The following is a 24,399-nucleotide window of genomic DNA, read 5'->3' on the forward strand; positions in this document are numbered from 1 at the left end:
TGCCATCAAAACAGACAGATAAGAGTGATGTATTCATGTCATCAAAACAGACAGATAAGAGTAATGTATTCATGCCATCAAAACAGACAGATAAGAGTGATGTATTCATGCCATCAAAACAGACAGATAAGAGTGATGTATTCATGCCATCAAAACAGACAGATAAGAGTGATGTATTCATGTCATCAAAACAGACAGATAAGAGTGATGTATTCATGTCATCAAAACAGACAGATAAGAGTGATGTATTCATGCCATCAAAACAGACAGATAAGAGTGATGTATTCATGCCATCAAAACAGACAGATAAGAGTGATGTATTCATGCCATCAAAACAGACAGATAAGAGTGATGTATTCATGCCATCAAACAGACAGATAAGAGTGATGTATTCATGCCATCAAAACAGACAGATAAGAGTGATGTATTCATGCCATCAAAACAGACAGATAAGAGTGATGTATTCATGTCATCAAAACAGACAGATAAGAGTGATGTATTCATGCCATCAAAACAGACAGATAAGAGTGATGTATTCATGCCATCAAAACAGACAGATAAGAGTGATGTATTCATGCCATCAAAACAGACAGATAAGAGTGATGTATTCATGTCATCAAAACAGACAGATAAGAGTGATGTATTCATGCCATCAAAACAGACAGATAAGAGTGATGTATTCATGTCATCAAAACAGACAGATAAGAGTGATGTATTCATGCCATCAAAACAGACAGATAAGAGTGATGTATTCATGCCATCAAAACAGACAGATAAAAGTGATGTATTCATGCCATCAAAACAGACAAATAAGAGTGATGTATTCATGTCATCAAAACAGACAGATAAGAGTGATGTATTCATGTCATCAAAACAGACAGATAAGAGTGATGTATTCATGGCATCAAAACAGACAGATAAGAGTGATGTATTCATGCCATCAAAACAGACAGATAAGAGTGATGTATTCATGTCATCAAAACAGACAGATAAGAGTGATGTATTCATGCCATCAAAACAGACAGATAAGAGTGATGTATTCATGTCATCAAAACAGACAGATAAGAGTGATGTATTCATGTCATCAAAACAGACAAATAAGAGTGATGTATTCATGTCATCAAAACAGACAGATAAGAGTGATGTATTCATGCCATCAAAACAGACAGATAAGAGTGATGTATTCATGCCATCAAAACAGACAGATAAGAGTGATGTATTCATGTCATCAAAACAGACAGATAAGAGTGATGTATTCATGTCATCAAAACAGACAGATAAGAGTGATGTATTCATGCCATCAAAACAGACAGATAAGAGTGATGTATTCATGTCATCAAAACAGACAGATAAGAGTGATGTATTCATGTCATCAAAACAGACAGATAAGAGTGATGTATTCATGTCATCAAAACAGACAGATAAGAGTGATGTATTCATGCCATCAAAACAGACAGATAAGAGTGATGTATTCATGTCATCAAAACAGACAGATAAGAGTGATGTATTCATGCCATCAAAACAGACAGATAAGAGTGATGTATTCATGTCATCAAAACAGACAGATAAGAGTGATGTATTCATGCCATCAAAACAGACAGATAAGAGTGATGTATTCATGTCATCAAAACAGACAGATAAGAGTGATGTATTCATGGCATCAAAACAGACAGATAAGAGTGATGTATTCATGCCATCAAAACAGACAGATAAGAGTGATGTATTCATGTCATCAAAACAGACAGATAAGAGTGATGTATTCATGCCATCAAAACAGACAGATAAGAGTGATGTATTCATGCCATCAAAACAGACAGATAAGAGTGATGTATTCATGGCATCAAAACAGACAGATAAGAGTGATGTATTCATGCCATCAAAACAGACAGATAAGAGTGATGTATTCATGTCATCAAAACAGACAGATAAGAGTGATGTATTCATGTCATCAAAACAGACAGATAAGAGTGATGTATTCATGCCATCAAAACAGACAGATAAGAGTGATGTATTCATGTCATCAAAACAGACAGATAAGAGTGATGTATTCATGTCATCAAAACAGACAGATAAGAGTGATGTATTCATGCCATCAAAACAGACAGATAAGAGTGATGTATTCATGTCATCAAAACAGACAGATAAGAGTGATGTATTCATGTCATCAAAACAGACAGATAAGAGTGATGTATTCATGCCATCAAAACAGACAGATAAGAGTGATGTATTCATGTCATCAAAACAGACAGATAAGAGTGATGTATTCATGTCATCAAAACAGACAGATAAGAGTGATGTATTCATGTCATCAAAACAGACAGATAAGAGTGATGTATTCATGTCATCAAAACAGACAGATAAGAGTGATGTATTCATGCCATCAAAACAGACAGATAAGAGTGATGTATTCATGTCATCAAAACAGACAGATAAGAGTGATGTATTCATGCCATCAAAACAGACAGATAAGAGTGATGTATTCATGTCATCAAAACAGACAGATAAGAGTGATGTATTCATGCCATCAAAACAGACAGATAAGAGTGATGTATTCATGTCATCAAAACAGACAGATAAGAGTGATGTATTCATGTCATCAAAACAGACAGATAAGAGTGATGTATTCATGCCATCAAAACAGACAGATAAGAGTGATGTATTCATGTCATCAAAACAGACAGATAAGAGTGATGTATTCATGTCATCAAAACAGACAGATAAGAGTGATGTATTCATGTCATCAAAACAGACAGATAAGAGTGATGTATTCATGTCATCAAAACAGACAAATAAGAGTGATGTATTCATGTCATCAAAACAGACAGATAAGAGTGATGTATTCATGCCATCAAAACAGACAGATAAGAGTGATGTATTCATGCCATCAAAACAGACAGATAAGAGTGATGTATTCATGTCATCAAAACAGACAGATAAGAGTGATGTATTCATGCCATCAAAACAGACAGATAAGAGTGATGTATTCATGCCATCAAAACAGACAGATAAGAGTGATGTATTCATGTCATCAAAACAGACAGATAAGAGTGATGTATTCATGCCATCAAAACAGACAGATAAGAGTGATGCATTCATGCCATCAAAACAGACAGATAAGAGTGATGTATTCATGCCATCAAAACAGACAGATAAGAGTGATGTATTCATGCCATCAAAACAGACAGATAAGAGTGATGTATTCATGCCATCAAAACAGACAGATAAGAGTGATGTATTCATGTCATCAAAACAGACAGATAAGAGTGATGTATTCATGTCATCAAAACAGACAGATAAGAGTGATGTATTCATGCCATCAAAACAGACAGATAAGAGTGATGTATTCATGTCATCAAAACAGACAGATAAGAGTGATGTATTCATGTCATCAAAACAGACAGATAAGAGTGATGTATTCATGTCATCAAAACAGACAGATAAGAGTGATGTATTCATGTCATCAAAACAGACAGATAAGAGTGATGTATTCATGTCATCAAAACAGACAGATAAGAGTGATGTATTCATGCCATCAAAACAGACAGATAAGAGTGATGTATTCATGCCATCAAAACAGACAGATAAGAGTGATGTATTCATGCCATCAAAACAGACAGATAAGAGTGATGTATTCATGTCATCAAAACAGACAGATAAGAGTGATGTATTCATGTCATCAAAACAGACAGATAAGAGTGATGTATACATGCCATCAAAACAGACAGATAAGAGTGATGTATTCATGTCATCAAAACAGACAGATAAGAGTGATGTATTCATGCCATCAAAACAGACAGATAAGAGTGATGTATTCATGTCATCAAAACAGACAGATAAGAGTGATGTATTCATGCCATCAAAACAGACAGATAAGAGTGATGTATTCATGTCATCAAAACAGACAGATAAGAGTGATGTATTCATGTCATCAAAACAGACAGATAAGAGTGATGTATTCATGCCATCAAAACAGACAGATAAGAGTGATGTATTCATGTCATCAAAACAGACAGATAAGAGTGATGTATTCATGTCATCAAAACAGACAGATAAGAGTGATGTATTCATGCCATCAAAACAGACAGATAAGAGTGATGTATTCATGTCATCAAAACAGACAGATAAGAGTGATGTATTCATGCCATCAAAACAGACAGATAAGAGTGATGTATTCATGTCATCAAAACAGACAGATAAGAGTGATGTATTCATGCCATCAAAACAGACAGATAAGAGTGATGTATTCATGTCATCAAAACAGACAGATAAGAGTGATGTATTCATGCCATCAAAACAGACAGATAAGAGTGATGTATTCATGTCATCAAAACAGACAGATAAGAGTGATGTATTCATGTCATCAAAACAGACAGATAAGAGTGATGTATTCATGTCATCAAAACAGACAGATAAGAGTGATGTATTCATGTCATCAAAACAGACAGATAAGAGTGATGTATTCATGCCATCAAAACAGACAGATAAGAGTGATGTATTCATGTCATCAAAACAGACAGATAAGAGTGATGTATTCATGTCATCAAAACAGACAGATAAGAGTGATGTATTCATGTCATCAAAACAGACAGATAAGAGTGATGTATTCATGCCATCAAAACAGACAGATAAGAGTGATGTATTCATGCCATCAAAACAGACAGATAAGAGTGATGTATTCATGTCATCAAAACAGACAGATAAGAGTGATGTATTCATGCCATCAAAACAGACAGATAAGAGTGATGTATTCATGCCATCAAAACAGACAGATAAGAGTGATGTATTCATGCCATCAAAACAGACAGATAAGAGTGATGTATTCATGCCATCAAAACAGACAGATAAGAGTGATGTATTCATGTCATCAAAACAGACAGATAAGAGTGATGTATTCATGTCATCAAAACAGACAGATAAGAGTGATGTATTCATGCCATCAAAACAGACAGATAAGAGTGATGTATTCATGCCATCAAAACAGACAGATAAGAGTGATGTATTCATGTCATCAAAACAGACAGATAAGAGTGATGTATTCATGCCATCAAAACAGACAGATAAGAGTGATGTATTCATGTCATCAAAACAGACAGATAAGAGTGATGTATTCATGTCATCAAAACAGACAGATAAGAGTGATGTATTCATGTCATCAAAACAGACAGATAAGAGTGATGTATTCATGTCATCAAAACAGACAGATAAGAGTATGTATTCATGTCATCAAAACAGACAGATAAGAGTGATGTATTCATGTCATCAAAACAGACAGATAAGAGTAATGTATTCATGTCATCAAAACAGACAGATAAGAGTGATGTATTCATGTCATCAAAACAGACAGATAAGAGTGATGTATTCATGCCATCAAAACAGACAGATAAGAGTGATGTATTCATGTCATCAAAACAGACAGATAAGAGTGATGTATTCATGTCATCAAAACAGACAGATAAGAGTGATGTATTCATGTCATCAAAACAGACAGATAAGAGTGATGTATTCATGTCATCAAAACAGACAGATAAGAGTAATGTATTCATGTCATCAAAACAGACAGATAAGAGTGATGTATTCATGTCATCAAAACAGACAGATAAGAGTAATGTATTCATGTCATCAAAACAGACAGATAAGAGTGATGTATTCATGTCATCAAAACAGACAGATAAGAGTGATGTATTCATGTCATCAAAACAGACAGATAAGAGTGATGTATTCATGTCATCAAAACAGACAGATAAGAGTGATGTATTCATGCCATCAAAACAGACAGATAAGAGTGATGTATTCATGCCATCAAAACAGACAGATAAGAGTGATGTATTCATGTCATCAAAACAGACAGATAAGAGTAATGTATTCATGTCATCAAAACAGACAGATAAGAGTGATGTATTCATGCCATCAAAACAGACAGATAAGAGTGATGTATTCATGCCATCAAAACAGACAGATAAGAGTGATGTATTCATGCCATCAAAACAGACAGATAAGAGTGATGTATTCATGTCATCAAAACAGACAGATAAGAGTGATGTATTCATGTCATCAAAACAGACAGATAAGAGTGATGTATTCATGTCATCAAAACAGACAGATAAGAGTGATGTATTCATGTCATCAAAACAGACAGATAAAAGTAATGTATTCATGCCATCAAAACAGACAGATAAGAGTGATGTATTCATGTCATCAAAACAGACAGATAAGAGTGATGTATTCATGTCATCAAAACAGACAGATAAGAGTGATGTATTCATGTCATCAAAACAGACAGATAAGAGTGATGTATTCATGTCATCAAAACAGACAGATAAGAGTGATGTATTCATGCCATCAAAACAGACAGATAAGAGTGATGTATTCATGTCATCAAAACAGACAGATAAGAGTGATGTATTCATGTCATCAAAACAGACAGATAAGAGTGATGTATTCATGCCATCAAAACAGACAGATAAGAGTGATGTATTCATGCCATCAAAACAGACAGATAAGAGTGATGTATTCATGCCATCAAAACAGACAGATAAGAGTGATGTATTCATGCCATCAAAACAGACAGATAAGAGTGATGTATTCATGCCATCAAAACAGACAGATAAGAGTGATGTATTCATGTCATCAAAACAGACAGATAAGAGTGATGTATTCATGCCATCAAAACAGACAGATAAGAGTGATGTATTCATGCCATCAAAACAGACAGATAAGAGTGATGTATTCATGCCATCAAAACAGACAGATAAGAGTGATGTATTCATGGCATCAAAACAGACAGATAAGAGTAATGTATTCATGTCATCAAAACAGACAGATAAGAGTGATGTATTCATGTCATCAAAACAGACAGATAAGAGTGATGTATTCATGCCATCAAAACAGACAGATAAGAGTGATGTATTCATGTCATCAAAACAGACAGATAAGAGTGATGTATTCATGCCATCATAACAGACAGATAAGAGTGATGTATTCATGCCATCAAAACAGACAGATAAGAGTGATGTATTCATGTCATCAAAACAGACAGATAAGAGTGATGTATTCATGCCATCAAAACAGACAGATAAGAGTGATGTATTCATGTCATCAAAACAGACAGATAAGAGTGATGTATTCATGTCATCAAAACAGACAGATAAGAGTGATGTATTCATGCCATCAAAACAGACAGATAAGAGTGATGTATTCATGTCATCAAAACAGACAGATAAGAGTGATGTATTCATGGCATCAAAACAGACAGATAAGAGTGATGTATTCATGCCATCAAAACAGACAGATAAGAGTGATGTATTCATGTCATCAAAACAGACAGATAAGAGTGATGTATTCATGCCATCAAAACAGACAGATAAGAGTGATGTATTCATGCCATCAAAACAGACAGATAAGAGTGATGTATTCATGTCATCAAAACAGACAGATAAGAGTGATGTATTCATGTCATCAAAACAGACAGATAAAAGTAATGTATTCATGCCATCAAAACAGACAGATAAGAGTGATGTATTCATGTCATCAAAACAGACAGATAAGAGTGATGTATTCATGTCATCAAAACAGACAGATAAGAGTGATGTATTCATGCCATCAAAACAGACAGATAAGAGTGATGTATTCATGCCATCAAAACAGACAGATAAGAGTGATGTATTCATGGCATCAAAACAGACAGATAAGAGTGATGTATTCATGTCATCAAAACAGACAGATAAGAGTGATGTATTCATGCCATCAAAACAGACAGATAAGAGTGATGTATTCATGCCATCAAAACAGACAGATAAGAGTGATGTATTCATGCCATCAAAACAGACAGATAAGAGTGATGTATTCATGCCATCAAAACAGACAGATAAGAGTGATGTATTCATGTCATCAAAACAGACAGATAAGAGTGATGTATTCATGCCATCAAAACAGACAGATAAGAGTGATGTATTCATGCCATCAAAACAGACAGATAAGAGTGATGTATTCATGTCATCAAAACAGACAAATAAGAGTGATGTATTCATGCCATCAAAACAGACAGATAAGAGTGATGTATTCATGCCATCAAAACAGACAGATAAGAGTGATGTATTCATGCCATCAAAACAGACAGATAAGAGTGATGTATTCATGCCATCAAAACAGACAGATAAGAGTGATGTATTCATGCCATCAAAACAGACAGATAAGAGTGATGTATTCATGTCATCAAAACAGACAGATAAGAGTGATGTATTCATGCCATCAAAACAGCCAGATAAGAGTGATGTATTCATGCCATCAAAACAGACAGATAAGAGTGATGTATTCATGCCATCAAAACAGACAGATAAAAGTAATGTATTCATGCCATCAAAACAGACAGATAAGAGTGATGTATACATGCCATCAAAACAGACAGATAAGAGTGATGTATTCATGTCATCAAAACAGACAGATAAGAGTGATGTATTCATGCCATCAAAACAGACAGATAAGAGTGATGTATTCATGTCATCAAAACAGACAGATAAGAGTGATGTATTCATGTCATCAAAACAGACAGATAAGAGTGATGTATTCATGTCATCAAAACAGACAGATAAGAGTAATGTATTCATGTCATCAAAACAGACAGATAAGAGTGATGTATTCATGCCATCAAAACAGACAGATAAGAGTGATGTATTCATGCCATCAAAACAGACAGATAAGAGTGATGTATTCATGCCATCAAAACAGACAGATAAGAGTGATGTATTCATGCCATCAAAACAGACAGATAAGAGTGATGTATTCATGTCATCAAAACAGACAGATAAGAGTGATGTATTCATGTCATCAAAACAGACAGATAAGAGTGATGTATACATGTCATCAAAACAGACAGATAAGAGTGATGTATTCATGCCATCAAAACAGACAGATAAGAGTGATGTATTCATGTCATCAAAACAGACAGATAAGAGTGATGTATTCATGTCATCAAAACAGACAGATAAGAGTGATGTATTCATGTCATCAAAACAGACAGATAAGAGTGATGTATTCATGTCATCAAAACAGACAGATAAGAGTGATGTATTCATGCCATCAAAACAGACAGATAAGAGTGATGTATTCATGCCATCAAAACAGACAGATAAGAGTGATGTATTCATGCCATCAAAACAGACAGATAAGAGTGATGTATTCATGCCATCAAAACAGACAGATAAGAGTGATGTATTCATGCCATCAAAACAGACAGATAAGAGTGATGTATTCATGTCATCAAAACAGACAGATAAGAGTGATGTATTCATGCCATCAAAACAGACAGATAAGAGTGATGTATACATGCCATCAAAACAGACAGATAAGAGTGATGTATTCATGTCATCAAAACAGACAGATAAGAGTGATGTATTCATGTCATCAAAACAGACAGATAAGAGTGATGTATTCATGTCATCAAAACAGACAGATAAGAGTGATGTATTCATGTCATCAAAACAGACAGATAAGAGTGATGTATTCATGTCATCAAAACAGACAGATAAAAGTGATGTATTCATGTCATCAAAACAGCCAGATAAGAGTGATGTATTCATGCCATCAAAACAGACAGATAAGAGTGATGTATTCATGTCATCAAAACAGACAGATAAGAGTGATGTATTCATGTCATCAAAACAGACAGATAAGAGTGATGTATTCATGCCATCAAAACAGACAGATAAGAGTGATGTATTCATGTCATCAAAACAGACAGATAAGAGTGATGTATTCATGCCATCATAACAGACAGATAAGAGTGATGTATTCATGTCATCAAAACAGACAGATAAGAGTGATGTATTCATGCCATCAAAACAGACAGATAAGAGTGATGTATTCATGCCATCAAAACAGACAGATAAGAGTGATGTATTCATGTCATCAAAACAGACAGATAAGAGTGATGTATTCATGCCATCAAAACAGACAGATAAGAGTGATGTATTCATGTCATCAAAACAGACAGATAAGAGTGATGTATTCATGCCATCAAAACAGACAGATAAGAGTGATGTATTCATGTCATCAAAACAGACAGATAAGAGTGATGTATTCATGCCATCATAACAGACAGATAAGAGTGATGTATTCATGCCATCAAAACAGACAGATAAGAGTGATGTATTCATGTCATCAAAACAGACAGATAAGAGTGATGTATTCATGTCATCAAAACAGACAGATAAGAGTGATGTATTCATGCCATCAAAACAGACAGATAAGAGTGATGTATTCATGTCATCAAAACAGACAGATAAGAGTGATGTATTCATGCCATCAAAACAGACAGATAAGAGTGATGTATTCATGCCATCAAAACAGACAGATAAGAGTGATGTATTCATGTCATCAAAACAGACAGATAAGAGTGATGTATTCATGTCATCAAAACAGACAGATAAGAGTGATGTATTCATGTCATCAAAACAGACAGATAAGAGTGATGTATTCATGCCATCAAAACAGACAGATAAGAGTGATGTATTCATGTCATCAAAACAGACAGATAAAAGTGATGTATTCATGTCATCAAAACAGCCAGATAAGAGTGATGTATTCATGCCATCAAAACAGACAGATAAGAGTGATGTATTCATGTCATCAAAACAGACAGATAAGAGTGATGTATTCATGTCATCAAAACAGACAGATAAGAGTGATGTATTCATGCCATCAAAACAGACAGATAAGAGTGATGTATTCATGTCATCAAAACAGACAGATAAGAGTGATGTATTCATGCCATCATAACAGACAGATAAGAGTGATGTATTCATGTCATCAAAACAGACAGATAAGAGTGATGTATTCATGCCATCAAAACAGACAGATAAGAGTGATGTATTCATGCCATCAAAACAGACAGATAAGAGTGATGTATTCATGTCATCAAAACAGACAGATAAGAGTGATGTATTCATGCCATCAAAACAGACAGATAAGAGTGATGTATTCATGTCATCAAAACAGACAGATAAGAGTGATGTATTCATGCCATCAAAACAGACAGATAAGAGTGATGTATTCATGTCATCAAAACAGACAGATAAGAGTGATGTATTCATGCCATCAAAACAGACAGATAAGAGTGATGTATTCATGCCATCATAACAGACAGATAAGAGTGATGTATTCATGCCATCAAAACAGACAGATAAGAGTGATGTATTCATGTCATCAAAACAGACAGATAAGAGTGATGTATTCATGTCATCAAAACAGACAGATAAGAGTGATGTATTCATGCCATCAAAACAGACAGATAAGAGTGATGTATTCATGTCATCAAAACAGACAGATAAGAGTGATGTATTCATGCCATCAAAACAGACAGATAAGAGTGATGTATTCATGCCATCAAAACAGACAGATAAGAGTGATGTATTCATGTCATCAAAACAGACAGATAAGAGTGATGTATTCATGTCATCAAAACAGACAGATAAGAGTGATGTATTCATGTCATCAAAACAGACAGATAAGAGTGATGTATTCATGCCATCAAAACAGACAGATAAGAGTGATGTATTCATGCCATCAAAACAGACAGATAAGAGTGATGTATTCATGTCATCAAAACAGACAGATAAGAGTGATGTATTCATGCCATCAAAACAGACAGATAAGAGTGATGTATTCATGTCATCAAAACAGACAGATAAGAGTGATGCATTCATGCCATCAAAACAGACAGATAAGAGTGATGTATTCATGTCATCAAAACAGACAGATAAGAGTGATGTATTCATGTCATCAAAACAGACAGATAAGAGTGATGTATTCATGTCATCAAAACAGACAGATAAGAGTGATGTATTCATGCCATCAAAACAGACAGATAAGAGTGATGTATTCATGTCATCAAAACAGACAGATAAGAGTGATGTATTCATGCCATCAAAACAGACAGATAAGAGTGATGTATTCATGCCATCAAAACAGACAGATAAGAGTGATGTATTCATGTCATCAAAACAGACAGATAAGAGTGATGCATTCATGCCATCAAAACAGACAGATAAGAGTGATGTATTCATGTCATCAAAACAGACAGATAAGAGTGATGTATTCATGTCATCAAAACAGACAGATAAGAGTGATGTATTCATGTCATCAAAACAGACAGATAAGAGTGATGTATTCATGTCATCAAAACAGACAGATAAGAGTGATGTATTCATGCCATCAAAACAGACAGATAAGAGTGATGTATTCATGCCATCAAAACAGACAGATAAGAGTGATGTATTCATGCCATCAAAACAGACAGATAAGAGTGATGTATTCATGCCATCAAAACAGACAGATAAGAGTGATGTATTCATGCCATCAAAACAGACAGATAAGAGTGATGTATTCATGCCATCAAAACAGACAGATAAGAGTGATGTATTCATGTCATCAAAACAGACAGATAAGAGTGATGTATTCATGTCATCAAAACAGACAGATAAGAGTGATGTATTCATGTCATCAAAACAGACAGATAAGAGTGATGTATTCATGCCATCAAAACAGACAGATAAGAGTGATGTATTCATGCCATCAAAACAGACAGATAAGAGTGATGTATTCATGTCATCAAAACAGACAGATAAGAGTGATGTATTCATGCCATCAAAACAGACAGATAAGAGTGATGTATTCATGTCATCAAAACAGACAGATAAGAGTGATGTATTCATGTCATCAAAACAGACAGATAAGAGTGATGTATTCATGCCATCAAAACAGACAGATAAGAGTGATGTATTCATGCCATCAAAACAGACAGATAAGAGTGATGTATTCATGTCATCAAAACAGACAGATAAGAGTGATGTATTCATGTCATCAAAACAGACAGATAAGAGTGATGTATTCATGTCATCAAAACAGACAGATAAGAGTGATGTATTCATGTCATCAAAACAGACAGATAAGAGTGATGTATTCATGCCATCAAAACAGACAGATAAGAGTGATGTATTCATGTCATCAAAACAGACAGATAAGAGTGATGTATTCATGCCATCAAAACAGACAGATAAGAGTGATGTATTCATGCCATCAAAACAGACAGATAAGAGTGATGTATTCATGTCATCAAAACAGACAGATAAGAGTGATGTATTCATGTCATCAAAACAGACAGATAAGAGTGATGTATTCATGCCATCAAAACAGACAGATAAGAGTGATGTATTCATGCCATCAAAACAGACAGATAAGAGTGATGTATTCATGCCATCAAAACAGACAGATAAGAGTGATGTATTCATGCCATCAAAACAGACAGATAAGAGTGATGTATTCATGCCATCAAAACAGACAGATAAGAGTGATGTATTCATGTCATCAAAACAGACAGATAAGAGTGATGTATTCATGCCATCAAAACAGACAGATAAGAGTGATGTATTCATGTCATCAAAACAGACAGATAAGAGTGATGTATTCATGTCATCAAAACAGACAGATAAGAGTGATGTATTCATGTCATCAAAACAGACAGATAAGAGTGATGTATTCATGCCATCAAAACAGACAGATAAGAGTGATGTATTCATGCCATCAAAACAGACAGATAAGAGTGATGTATTCATGCCATCAAAACAGACAGATAAGAGTGATGTATTCATGTCATCAAAACAGACAGATAAGAGTGATGTATTCATGCCATCAAAACAGACAGATAAGAGTGATGTATTCATGTCATCAAAACAGACAGATAAGAGTGATGTATTCATGCCATCAAAACAGACAGATAAGAGTGATGTATTCATGTCATCAAAACAGACAGATAAGAGTGATGTATTCATGCCATCAAAACAGACAGATAAGAGTGATGTATTCATGTCATCAAAACAGACAGATAAGAGTGATGTATTCATGCCATCAAAACAGACAGATAAGAGTGATGTATTCATGCCATCAAAACAGACAGATAAGAGTGATGTATTCATGTCATCAAAACAGACAGATAAGAGTGATGTATTCATGCCATCATAACAGACAAATAAGAGTGATGTATTCATATCATCAAAACAGACAGATAAGAGTGATGTATTCATGTCATCAAAACAGACAGATAAGAGTGATGTATTCATGTCATCAAAACAGACAGATAAAAGTGATGTATTCATGCCATCATAACAGACAAATAAGAGTGATGTATTCATGTCATCATAACAGACAAATAAGAGTGATGTATTCATATCATCAAAACAGACAGATAAGAGTGATGTATTCATGCCATCAAAACAGACAGATAAGAGTGATGTATTCATGTCATCAAAACAGACAGATAAGAGTGATGTATTCATGCCATCAAAACAGACAGATAAAAGTGATGTATTCATGCCATCAAAACAGACAGATAAGAGTGATGTATTCATGTCATCAAAACAGACAGATAAGAGTGATGTATTCATGTCATCAAAACAGACAGATAAGAGTGATGTATTCATGTCATCAAAACAGACAGATAAGAGTGATGTATTCATGTCATCAAAACAGACAGATAAGAGTGATGTATTCATGCCATCAAAACAGACAGATAAGAGTGATGTATTCATGCCATCAAAACAGACAGATAAGAGTGATGTATTCATGCCATCAAAACAGACAGATAAGAGTGATGTATTCATGTCATCAAAACAGACAGATAAGAGTGATGTATTCATGTCATCAAAACAGACAGATAAGAGTGATGTATTCATGTCATCAAAACAGACAGATAAGAGTGATGTATTCATGCCATCAAAACAGACAGATAAGAGTGATGTATTCATGCCATCAAAACAGACAGATAAGAGTGATGTATTCATGCCATCAAAACAGACAGATAAGAGTGATGTATTCATGTCATCAAAACAGACAGATAAGAGTGATGTATTCATGTCATCAAAACAGACAGATAAGAGTGATGTATTCATGTCATCAAAACAGACAGATAAGAGTGATGTATTCATGCCATCAAAACAGACAGATAAGAGTGATGTATTCATGCCATCAAAACAGACAGATAAGAGTGATGTATTCATGCCATCAAAACAGACAGATAAGAGTGATGTATTCATGCCATCAAAACAGACAGATAAGAGTGATGTATTCATGCCATCAAAACAGACAGATAAGAGTGATGTATTCATGTCATCAAAACAGACAGATAAGAGTGATGTATTCATGTCATCAAAACAGACAGATAAGAGTGATGTATTCATGCCATCAAAACAGACAGATAAGAGTGATGTATTCATGTCATCAAAACAGACAGATAAGAGTGATGTATTCATGCCATCAAAACAGACAGATAAGAGTGATGTATTCATGCCATCAAAACAGACAGATAAGAGTGATGTATTCATGTCATCAAAACAGACAGATAAGAGTGATGTATTCATGTCATCAAAACAGACAGATAAGAGTGATGTATTCATGCCATCAAAACAGACAGATAAGAGTGATGTATTCATGCCATCAAAACAGACAGATAAGAGTGATGTATTCATGCCATCATAACAGACAGATAAGAGTGATGTATTCATGCCATCAAAACAGACAGATAAGAGTGATGTATTCATGTCATCAAAACAGACAGATAAGAGTGATGTATTCATGGCATCAAAACAGACAGATAAGAGTGATGTATTCATGTCATCAAAACAGCCAGATAAGAGTGATGTATTCATGTCATCAAAACAGACAGATAAGAGTGATGTATTCATGTCATCAAAACAGACAGATAAGAGTGATGTATTCATGCCATCAAAACAGACAGATAAGAGTGATGTATTCATGTCATCAAAACAGACAGATAAGAGTGATGTATTCATGCCATCAAAACAGACAGATAAGAGTGATGTATTCATGCCATCAAAACAGACAGATAAGAGTGATGTATTCATGTCATCAAAACAGACAGATAAGAGTGATGTATTCATGTCATCAAAACAGACAGATAAGAGTGATGTATTCATGTCATCAAAACAGACAGATAAGAGTGATGTATTCATGCCATCAAAACAGACAGATAAGAGTGATGTATTCATGCCATCAAAACAGACAGATAAGAGTGATGTATTCATGTCATCAAAACAGACAGATAAGAGTGATGTATTCATGCCATCAAAACAGACAGATAAGAGTGATGTATTCATGCCATCAAAACAGACAGATAAGAGTGATGTATTCATGTCATCAAAACAGACAGATAAGAGTGATGTATTCATGTCATCAAAACAGACAGATAAGAGTGATGTATTCATGTCATCAAAACAGACAGATAAGAGTGATGTATTCATGTCATCAAAACAGACAGATAAGAGTGATGTATACATGTCATCAAAACAGACAGATAAGAGTGATGTATTCATGGCATCAAAACAGACAGATAAGAGTGATGTATTCATGTCATCAAAACAGACAGATAAGAGTGATGTATTCATGCCATCATAACAGACAGATAAGAGTGATGTATTCATGTCATCAAAACAGACAGATAAGAGTGATGTATTCATGCCATCAAAACAGACAGATAAGAGTGATGTATTCATGTCATCAAAACAGACAGATAAGAGTGATGTATTCATGCCATCAAAACAGACAGATAAGAGTGATGTATTCATGTCATCAAAACAGACAGATAAGAGTGATGTATTCATGCCATCAAAACAGACAGATAAGAGTGATGTATTCATGTCATCAAAACAGACAGATAAGAGTGATGTATTCATGCCATCATAACAGACAGATAAGAGTGATGTATTCATGTCATCAAAACAGACAGATAAGAGTGATGTATTCATGCCATCAAAACAGACAGATAAGAGTGATGTATTCATGTCATCAAAACAGACAGATAAGAGTGATGTATTCATGCCATCATAACAGACAGATAAGAGTGATGTATTCATGTCATCAAAACAGACAGATAAGAGTGATGTATTCATGCCATCAAAACAGACAGATAAGAGTGATGTATTCATGTCATCAAAACAGACAGATAAGAGTGATGTATTCATGCCATCAAAACAGACAGATAAGAGTGATGTATACATGTCATCAAAACAGACAGATAAGAGTGATGTATTCATGCCATCAAAACAGACAAATAAGAGTGATGTATTCATGTCATCAAAACAGACAGATAAGAGTGATGTATTCATGTCATCAAAACAGACAGATAAGAGTGATGTATTCATGCCATCAAAACAGACAGATAAGAGTGATGTATTCATGTCATCAAAACAGACAGATAAGAGTGATGTATTCATGCCATCAAAACAGACAGATAAGAGTGATGTATTCATGCCATCAAAACAGACAGATAAGAGTGATGTATTCATGCCATCAAAACAGACAGATAAGAGTGATGTATTCATGTCATCAAAACAGACAGATAAGAGTGATGTATTCATGGCATCAAAACAGACAGATAAGAGTGATGTATTCATGCCATCAAAACAGACAGATAAGAGTGATGTATTCATGTCATCAAAACAGACAGATAAGAGTGATGTATTCATGTCATCAAAACAGACAGATAAGAGTGATGTATTCATGCCATCAAAACAGACAGATAAGAGTGATGTATTCATGCCATCAAAACAGACAGATAAGAGTGATGTATTCATGTCATCAAAACAGACAGATAAGAGTGATGTATTCATGTCATCAAAACAGACAGATAAGAGTGATGTATTCATGTCATCAAAACAGACAGATAAGAGTGATGTATTCATGTCATCAAAACAGACAGATAAGAGTGATGTATTCATGCCATCAAAACAGACAGATAAGAGTGATGTATTCATGCCATCAAAACAGACAGATAAGAGTGATGTATTCATGCCATCAAAACAGACAGATAAGAGTGATGTATTCATGTCATCAAAACAGACAGATAAGAGTGATGTATTCATGGCATCAAAACAGACAGATAAGAGTGATGTATTCATGTCATCAAAACAGACAGATAAGAGTGATGTATTCATGCCATCAAAACAGACAGATAAGAGTGATGTATTCATGTCATCAAAACAGACAGATAAGAGTGATGTATTCATGTCATCAAAACAGACAGATAAGAGTGATGTATTCATGGCATCAAAACAGACAGATAAGAGTGATGTATTCATGTCATCAAAACAGACAGATAAGAGTGATGTATTCATGTCATCAAAACAGACAGATAAGAGTGATGTATTCATGCCATCAAAACAGACAGATAAGAGTGATGTATTCATGCCATCAAAACAGACAGATAAGAGTGATGTATTCATGCCATCAAAACAGACAGATAAGAGTGATGTATTCATGTCATCAAAACAGACAGATAAGAGTGATGTATTCATGCCATCAAAACAGACAGATAAGAGTGATGTATTCATGTCATCAAAACAGACAGATAAGAGTGATGTATTCATGTCATCAAAACAGACAGATAAGAGTGATGTATTCATGTCATCAAAACAGACAGATAAGAGTGATGTATTCATGCCATCAAAACAGACAGATAAGAGTGATGTATTCATGCCATCAAAACAGACAGATAAGAGTGATGTATTCATGTCATCAAAACAGACAGATAAGAGTGATGTATTCATGTCATCAAAACAGACAGATAAGAGTGATGTATTCATGTCATCAAAACAGACAGATAAGAGTGATGTATTCATGCCATCAAAACAGACAGATAAGAGTGATGTATTCATGTCATCAAAACAGACAGATAAGAGTGATGTATTCATGCCATCAAAACAGACAGATAAGAGTGATGTATTCATGTCATCAAAACAGACAGATAAGAGTGATGTATTCATGGCATCAAAACAGACAGATAAGAGTGATGTATTCATGCCATCAAAACAGACAGATAAGAGTGATGTATTCATGTCATCAAAACAGACAGATAAGAGTGATGTATTCATGCCATCAAAACAGACAGATAAGAGTGATGTATTCATGCCATCAAAACAGACAGATAAGAGTGATGTATTCATGCCATCAAAACAGACAGATAAGAGTGATGTATTCATGCCATCAAAACAGACAGATAAGAGTGATGTATTCATGCCATCAAAACAGACAGATAAGAGTGATGTATTCATGTCATCAAAACAGACAGATAAGAGTGATGTATTCATGCCATCAAAACAGACAGATAAGAGTGATGTATTCATGCCATCAAAACAGACAGATAAGAGTGATGTATTCATGCCATCAAAACAGACAGATAAGAGTGATGTATTCATGTCATCAAAACAGACAGATAAGAGTGATGTATTCATGTCATCAAAACAGACAGATAAGAGTGATGTATTCATGCCATCAAAACAGACAGATAAGAGTGATGTATTCATGCCATCAAAACAGACAGATAAGAGTGATGTATTCATGTCATCAAAACAGACAGATAAGAGTGATGTATTCATGCCATCAAAACAGACAGATAAGAGTGATGTATTCATGTCATCAAAACAGACAGATAAGAGTGATGTATTCATGTCATCAAAACAGACAGATAAGAGTGATGTATTCATGCCATCAAAACAGACAGATAAGAGTGATGTATTCATGTCATCAAAACAGACAGATAAGAGTGATGCATTCATGCCATCAAAACAGACAGATAAGAGTGATGTATTCATGCCATCAAAACAGACAGATAAGAGTGATGTATTCATGTCATCAAAACAGACAGATAAGAGTGATGTATTCATGTCATCAAAACAGACAGATAAGAGTGATGTATTCATGCCATCAAAACAGACAGATAAGAGTGATGTATTCATGCCATCAAAACAGACAGATAAGAGTGATGTATTCATGTCATCAAAACAGACAGATAAGAGTGATGTATTCATGCCATCAAAACAGACAAATAAGAGTGATGTATTCATGTCATCAAAACAGACAGATAAGAGTGATGTATTCATGTCATCAAAACAGACAGATAAGAGTGATGTATTCATGCCATCAAAACAGACAGATAAGAGTGATGTATTCATGTCATCAAAACAGACAGATAAGAGTGATGTATTCATGCCATCAAAACAGACAGATAAGAGTGATGTATTCATGCCATCAAAACAGACAGATAAGAGTGATGTATTCATGCCATCAAAACAGACAGATAAGAGTGATGTATTCATGCCATCAAAACAGCCAGATAAGAGTGATGTATTCATGTCATCAAAACAGACAAATAAGAGTGATGTATTCATGCCATCAAAACAGACAGATAAGAGTGATGTATTCATGTCATCAAAACAGACAGATAAGAGTGATGTATTCATGCCATCAAAACAGACAGATAAGAGTGATGTATTCATGCCATCAAAACAGACAGATAAGAGTGATGTATTCATGCCATCAAAACAGACAGATAAGAGTGATGTATTCATGTCATCAAAACAGACAGATAAGAGTGATGTATTCATGCCATCAAAACAGACAGATAAGAGTGATGTATTCATGCCATCAAAACAGACAGATAAGAGTGATGTATTCATGTCATCAAAACAGACAGATAAGAGTGATGTATTCATGTCATCAAAACAGACAAATAAGAGTGATGTATTCATGTCATCAAAACAGACAGATAAGAGTGATGTATTCATGTCATCAAAACAGACAGATAAGAGTGATGTATTCATGCCATCAAAACAGACAGATAAGAGTGATGTATTCATGTCATCAAAACAGACAGATAAGAGTGATGTATTCATGTCATCAAAACAGACAGATAAGAGTGATGTATTCATGTCATCAAAACAGACAGATAAGAGTGATGTATTCATGCCATCAAAACAGACAGATAAGAGTGATGTATTCATGTCATCAAAACAGACAGATAAGAGTGATGTATTCATGTCATCAAAACAGACAGATAAGAGTGATGTATTCATGTCATCAAAACAGACAGATAAGAGTGATGTATTCATGCCATCAAAACAGACAGATAAGAGTGATGTATTCATGCCATCAAAACAGACAGATAAGAGTGATGTATTCATGTCATCAAAACAGACAGATAAGAGTGATGTATTCATGCCATCAAAACAGACAGATAAGAGTGATGTATTCATGCCATCAAAACAGACAGATAAGAGTGATGTATTCATGTCATCAAAACAGCCAGATAAGAGTGATGTATTCATGTCATCAAAACAGACAGATAAGAGTGATGTATTCATGCCATCAAAACAGACAGATAAGAGTGATGTATTCATGCCATCAAAACAGACAGATAAGAGTGATGTATTCATGTCATCAAAACAGCCAGATAAGAGTGATGTATTCATGTCATCAAAACAGACAGATAAGAGTGATGTATTCATGCCATCAAAACAGACAGATAAGAGTGATGTATTCATGCCATCAAAACAGACAGATAAGAGTGATGTATTCATGTCATCAAAACAGACAGATAAGAGTGATGTATTCATGCCATCAAAACAGACAGATAAGAGTGATGTATTCATGTCATCAAAACAGACAGATAAGAGTGATGTATACATGTCATCAAAACAGACAGATAAGAGTGATGTATTCATGTCATCAAAACAGACAGATAAGAGTGATGTATACATGTCATCAAAACAGACAGATAAGAGTGATGTATTCATGTCATCAAAACAGACAGATAAGAGTGATGTATTCATGTCATCAAAACAGACAGATAAGAGTGATGTATTCATGTCATCAAAACAGACAGATAAGAGTGATGTATTCATGCCATCAAAACAGACAGATAAGAGTGATGTATTCATGCCATCAAAACAGACAGATAAGAGTGATGTATTCATGTCATCAAAACAGACAGATAAGAGTGATGTATTCATGCCATCAAAACAGACAGATAAGAGTGATGTATTCATGTCATCAAAACAGACAGATAAGAGTGATGTATTCATGTCATCAAAACAGACAGATAAGAGTGATGTATTCATGCCATCAAAACAGACAGATAAGAGTGATGTATTCATGCCATCAAAACAGACAGATAAGAGTGATGTATTCATGTCATCAAAACAGACAGATAAGAGTGATGTATACATGCCATCAAAACAGACAGATAAGAGTGATGTATTCATGTCATCAAAACAGACAGATAAGAGTGATGTATTCATGCCATCAAAACAGACAGATAAGAGTGATGTATTCATGCCATCAAAACAGACAGATAAGAGTGATGTATTCATGCCATCAAAACAGACAGATAAGAGTGATGTATTCATGTCATCAAAACAGACAGATAAGAGTGATGTATTCATGCCATCAAAACAGACAGATAAGAGTGATGTATTCATGCCATCAAAACAGACAGATAAGAGTGATGTATTCATGCCATCAAAACAGACAGATAAGAGTGATGTATTCATGCCATCAAAACAGACAGATAAGAGTGATGTATTCATGTCATCAAAACAGACAGATAAGAGTGATGTATTCATGCCATCAAAACAGACAGATAAGAGTGATGTATTCATGTCATCAAAACAGACAGATAAGAGTGATGTATTCATGTCATCAAAACAGACAGATAAGAGTGATGTATTCATGCCATCAAAACAGACAGATAAGAGTGATGTATTCATGTCATCAAAACAGACAGATAAGAGTGATGTATTCATGTCATCAAAACAGACAGATAAGAGTGATGTATTCATGCCATCAAAACAGACAGATAAGAGTGATGTATTCATGCCATCAAAACAGACAGATAAGAGTGATGTATTCATGTCATCAAAACAGACAGATAAGAGTGATGTATTCATGTCATCAAAACAGACAGATAAGAGTGATGTATTCATGCCATCAAAACAGACAGATTTGAGTGATGTATTCATGCCATCAAAACAGACAGATAAGAGTGATGTATTCATGCCATCAAAACAGACAGATAAGAGTGATGTATTCATGCCATCAAAACAGACAGATAAGAGTGATGTATTCATGTCATCAAAACAGACAGATAAGAGTGATGCATTCATGCCATCAAAACAGACAGATAAGAGTGATGTATTCATGCCATCAAAACAGACAGATAAGAGTGATGTATTCATGCCATCAAAACAGACAGATAAGAGTGATGTATTCATGTCATCAAAACAGACAGATAAGAGTGATGTATTCATGTCATCAAAACAGACAGATAAGAGTGATAAACAGTGTTTTTATTGCTTACATTGTACTTGCACGTTTATATTATGTGGCTTTCTTTCAAACCAGGGACTTGATTGTACTCTATTTTTCTGGATGAACTTCTCGGACAAAGCTGGGTTAATTTTACTCAATCTTCATTGTTAACTTACAGTGATGCCTGTCATTTTGTTTTACAGACGTGTTACCATGTTGTTTTCAAAATGCCCTTATGTATCATATCCGGACATTTCAACTTGACACATAAATCATTCATCGGATACGATTTGTTTCATTTCAATATACTGATACTCTTTTGGGCTAACTCTAATAATTGCTCAAAACATTACATAACTCACAACTCATACTGCAAAGGTACAAATGAAATGAAATGAAATGAAATGAAAGAGTATGTGTCATAACTCTCTTATCTGTATGTCACCTCTATCTGCTACACTGTACTTATGAAAGAGTATGTGTCATAACTCTCTTATCTGTATGTCACCTCTATCTGCTACACTGTACTTATGAAAGAGTATGTGTCATAACTCTCTTATCTGTATGTCATCTCTATCTGCTACACTGTACTTATGAAAGAGTATGTGTCATAACTCTCTTATCTGTATGTCACCTCTATCTGCTACACTGTACTTATGAAAGAGTATGTGTCATAACTCTCTTATCTGTATGTCACCTCTATCTGCTACACTGTACTTATGAAAGAGTATGTGTCATAACTCTCTTATCTGTATGTCATCTCTATCTGCTACACTGTACTTATGAAAGAGTATGTGTCATAACTCTCTTATCTGTATGTCACCTCTATCTGCTACACTGTACTTATGAAAGAGTATGTGTCATTACTCTCTTATCTGTATGTCACCTCTATCTGCTACACTGTACTTATGAAAGAGTATGTGTCATAACTCTCTTATCTGTATGTCACCTCTATCTGCTACACTGTACTTATGAAAGAGTATGTGTCATAACTCTCTTATCTGTATGTCACCTCTATCTGCTACACTGTACTTTCTAATCCTTGATTACTTTGTGACATTTTGGTTTTCAGACGATTTACAACTTTTAACGCCTCTAGTGAGTTGCCATTTGATGCAGAAGATGCATTGTTATTCTGGTTGAATAAAGTTAGTATGACAGTGAAACACAGATTAGAAAAGGAATTAAAAGCTTTTCAGCAAAAATTAATGCAACTGGATCCATCCCAAGCACAAAGAGTAAGTATGTTAT

At 34.6% G+C, this 24,399-nt stretch overlaps 1 protein-coding gene across 5 annotated transcripts in view; it reads left to right on the forward strand.

Moving 5' to 3' along the window:
* The window catches only part of LOC102804367 (calmodulin-regulated spectrin-associated protein 2-like), an 80,411-nt gene that overhangs the window by 31,610 nt on the left and 24,402 nt on the right, over nucleotides 1-24,399 (forward strand). For all 5 annotated transcript variants that reach the window (XM_085508123.1, XM_085508126.1, XM_085508127.1 and 2 more), the window contains exon 5: nucleotides 24,221-24,386. In XM_085508123.1, coding sequence (XP_085364249.1) covers nucleotides 24,221-24,386 — 166 coding nt within the window. The remainder of the gene's footprint in view (nucleotides 1-24,220; nucleotides 24,387-24,399) is intronic.

Source organism: Saccoglossus kowalevskii, chromosome 14, assembly GCF_978046115.1.
Source record: "Saccoglossus kowalevskii chromosome 14, keSacKowa6.1, whole genome shotgun sequence".
NCBI lineage: Eukaryota > Metazoa > Hemichordata > Enteropneusta > Harrimaniidae > Saccoglossus > Saccoglossus kowalevskii.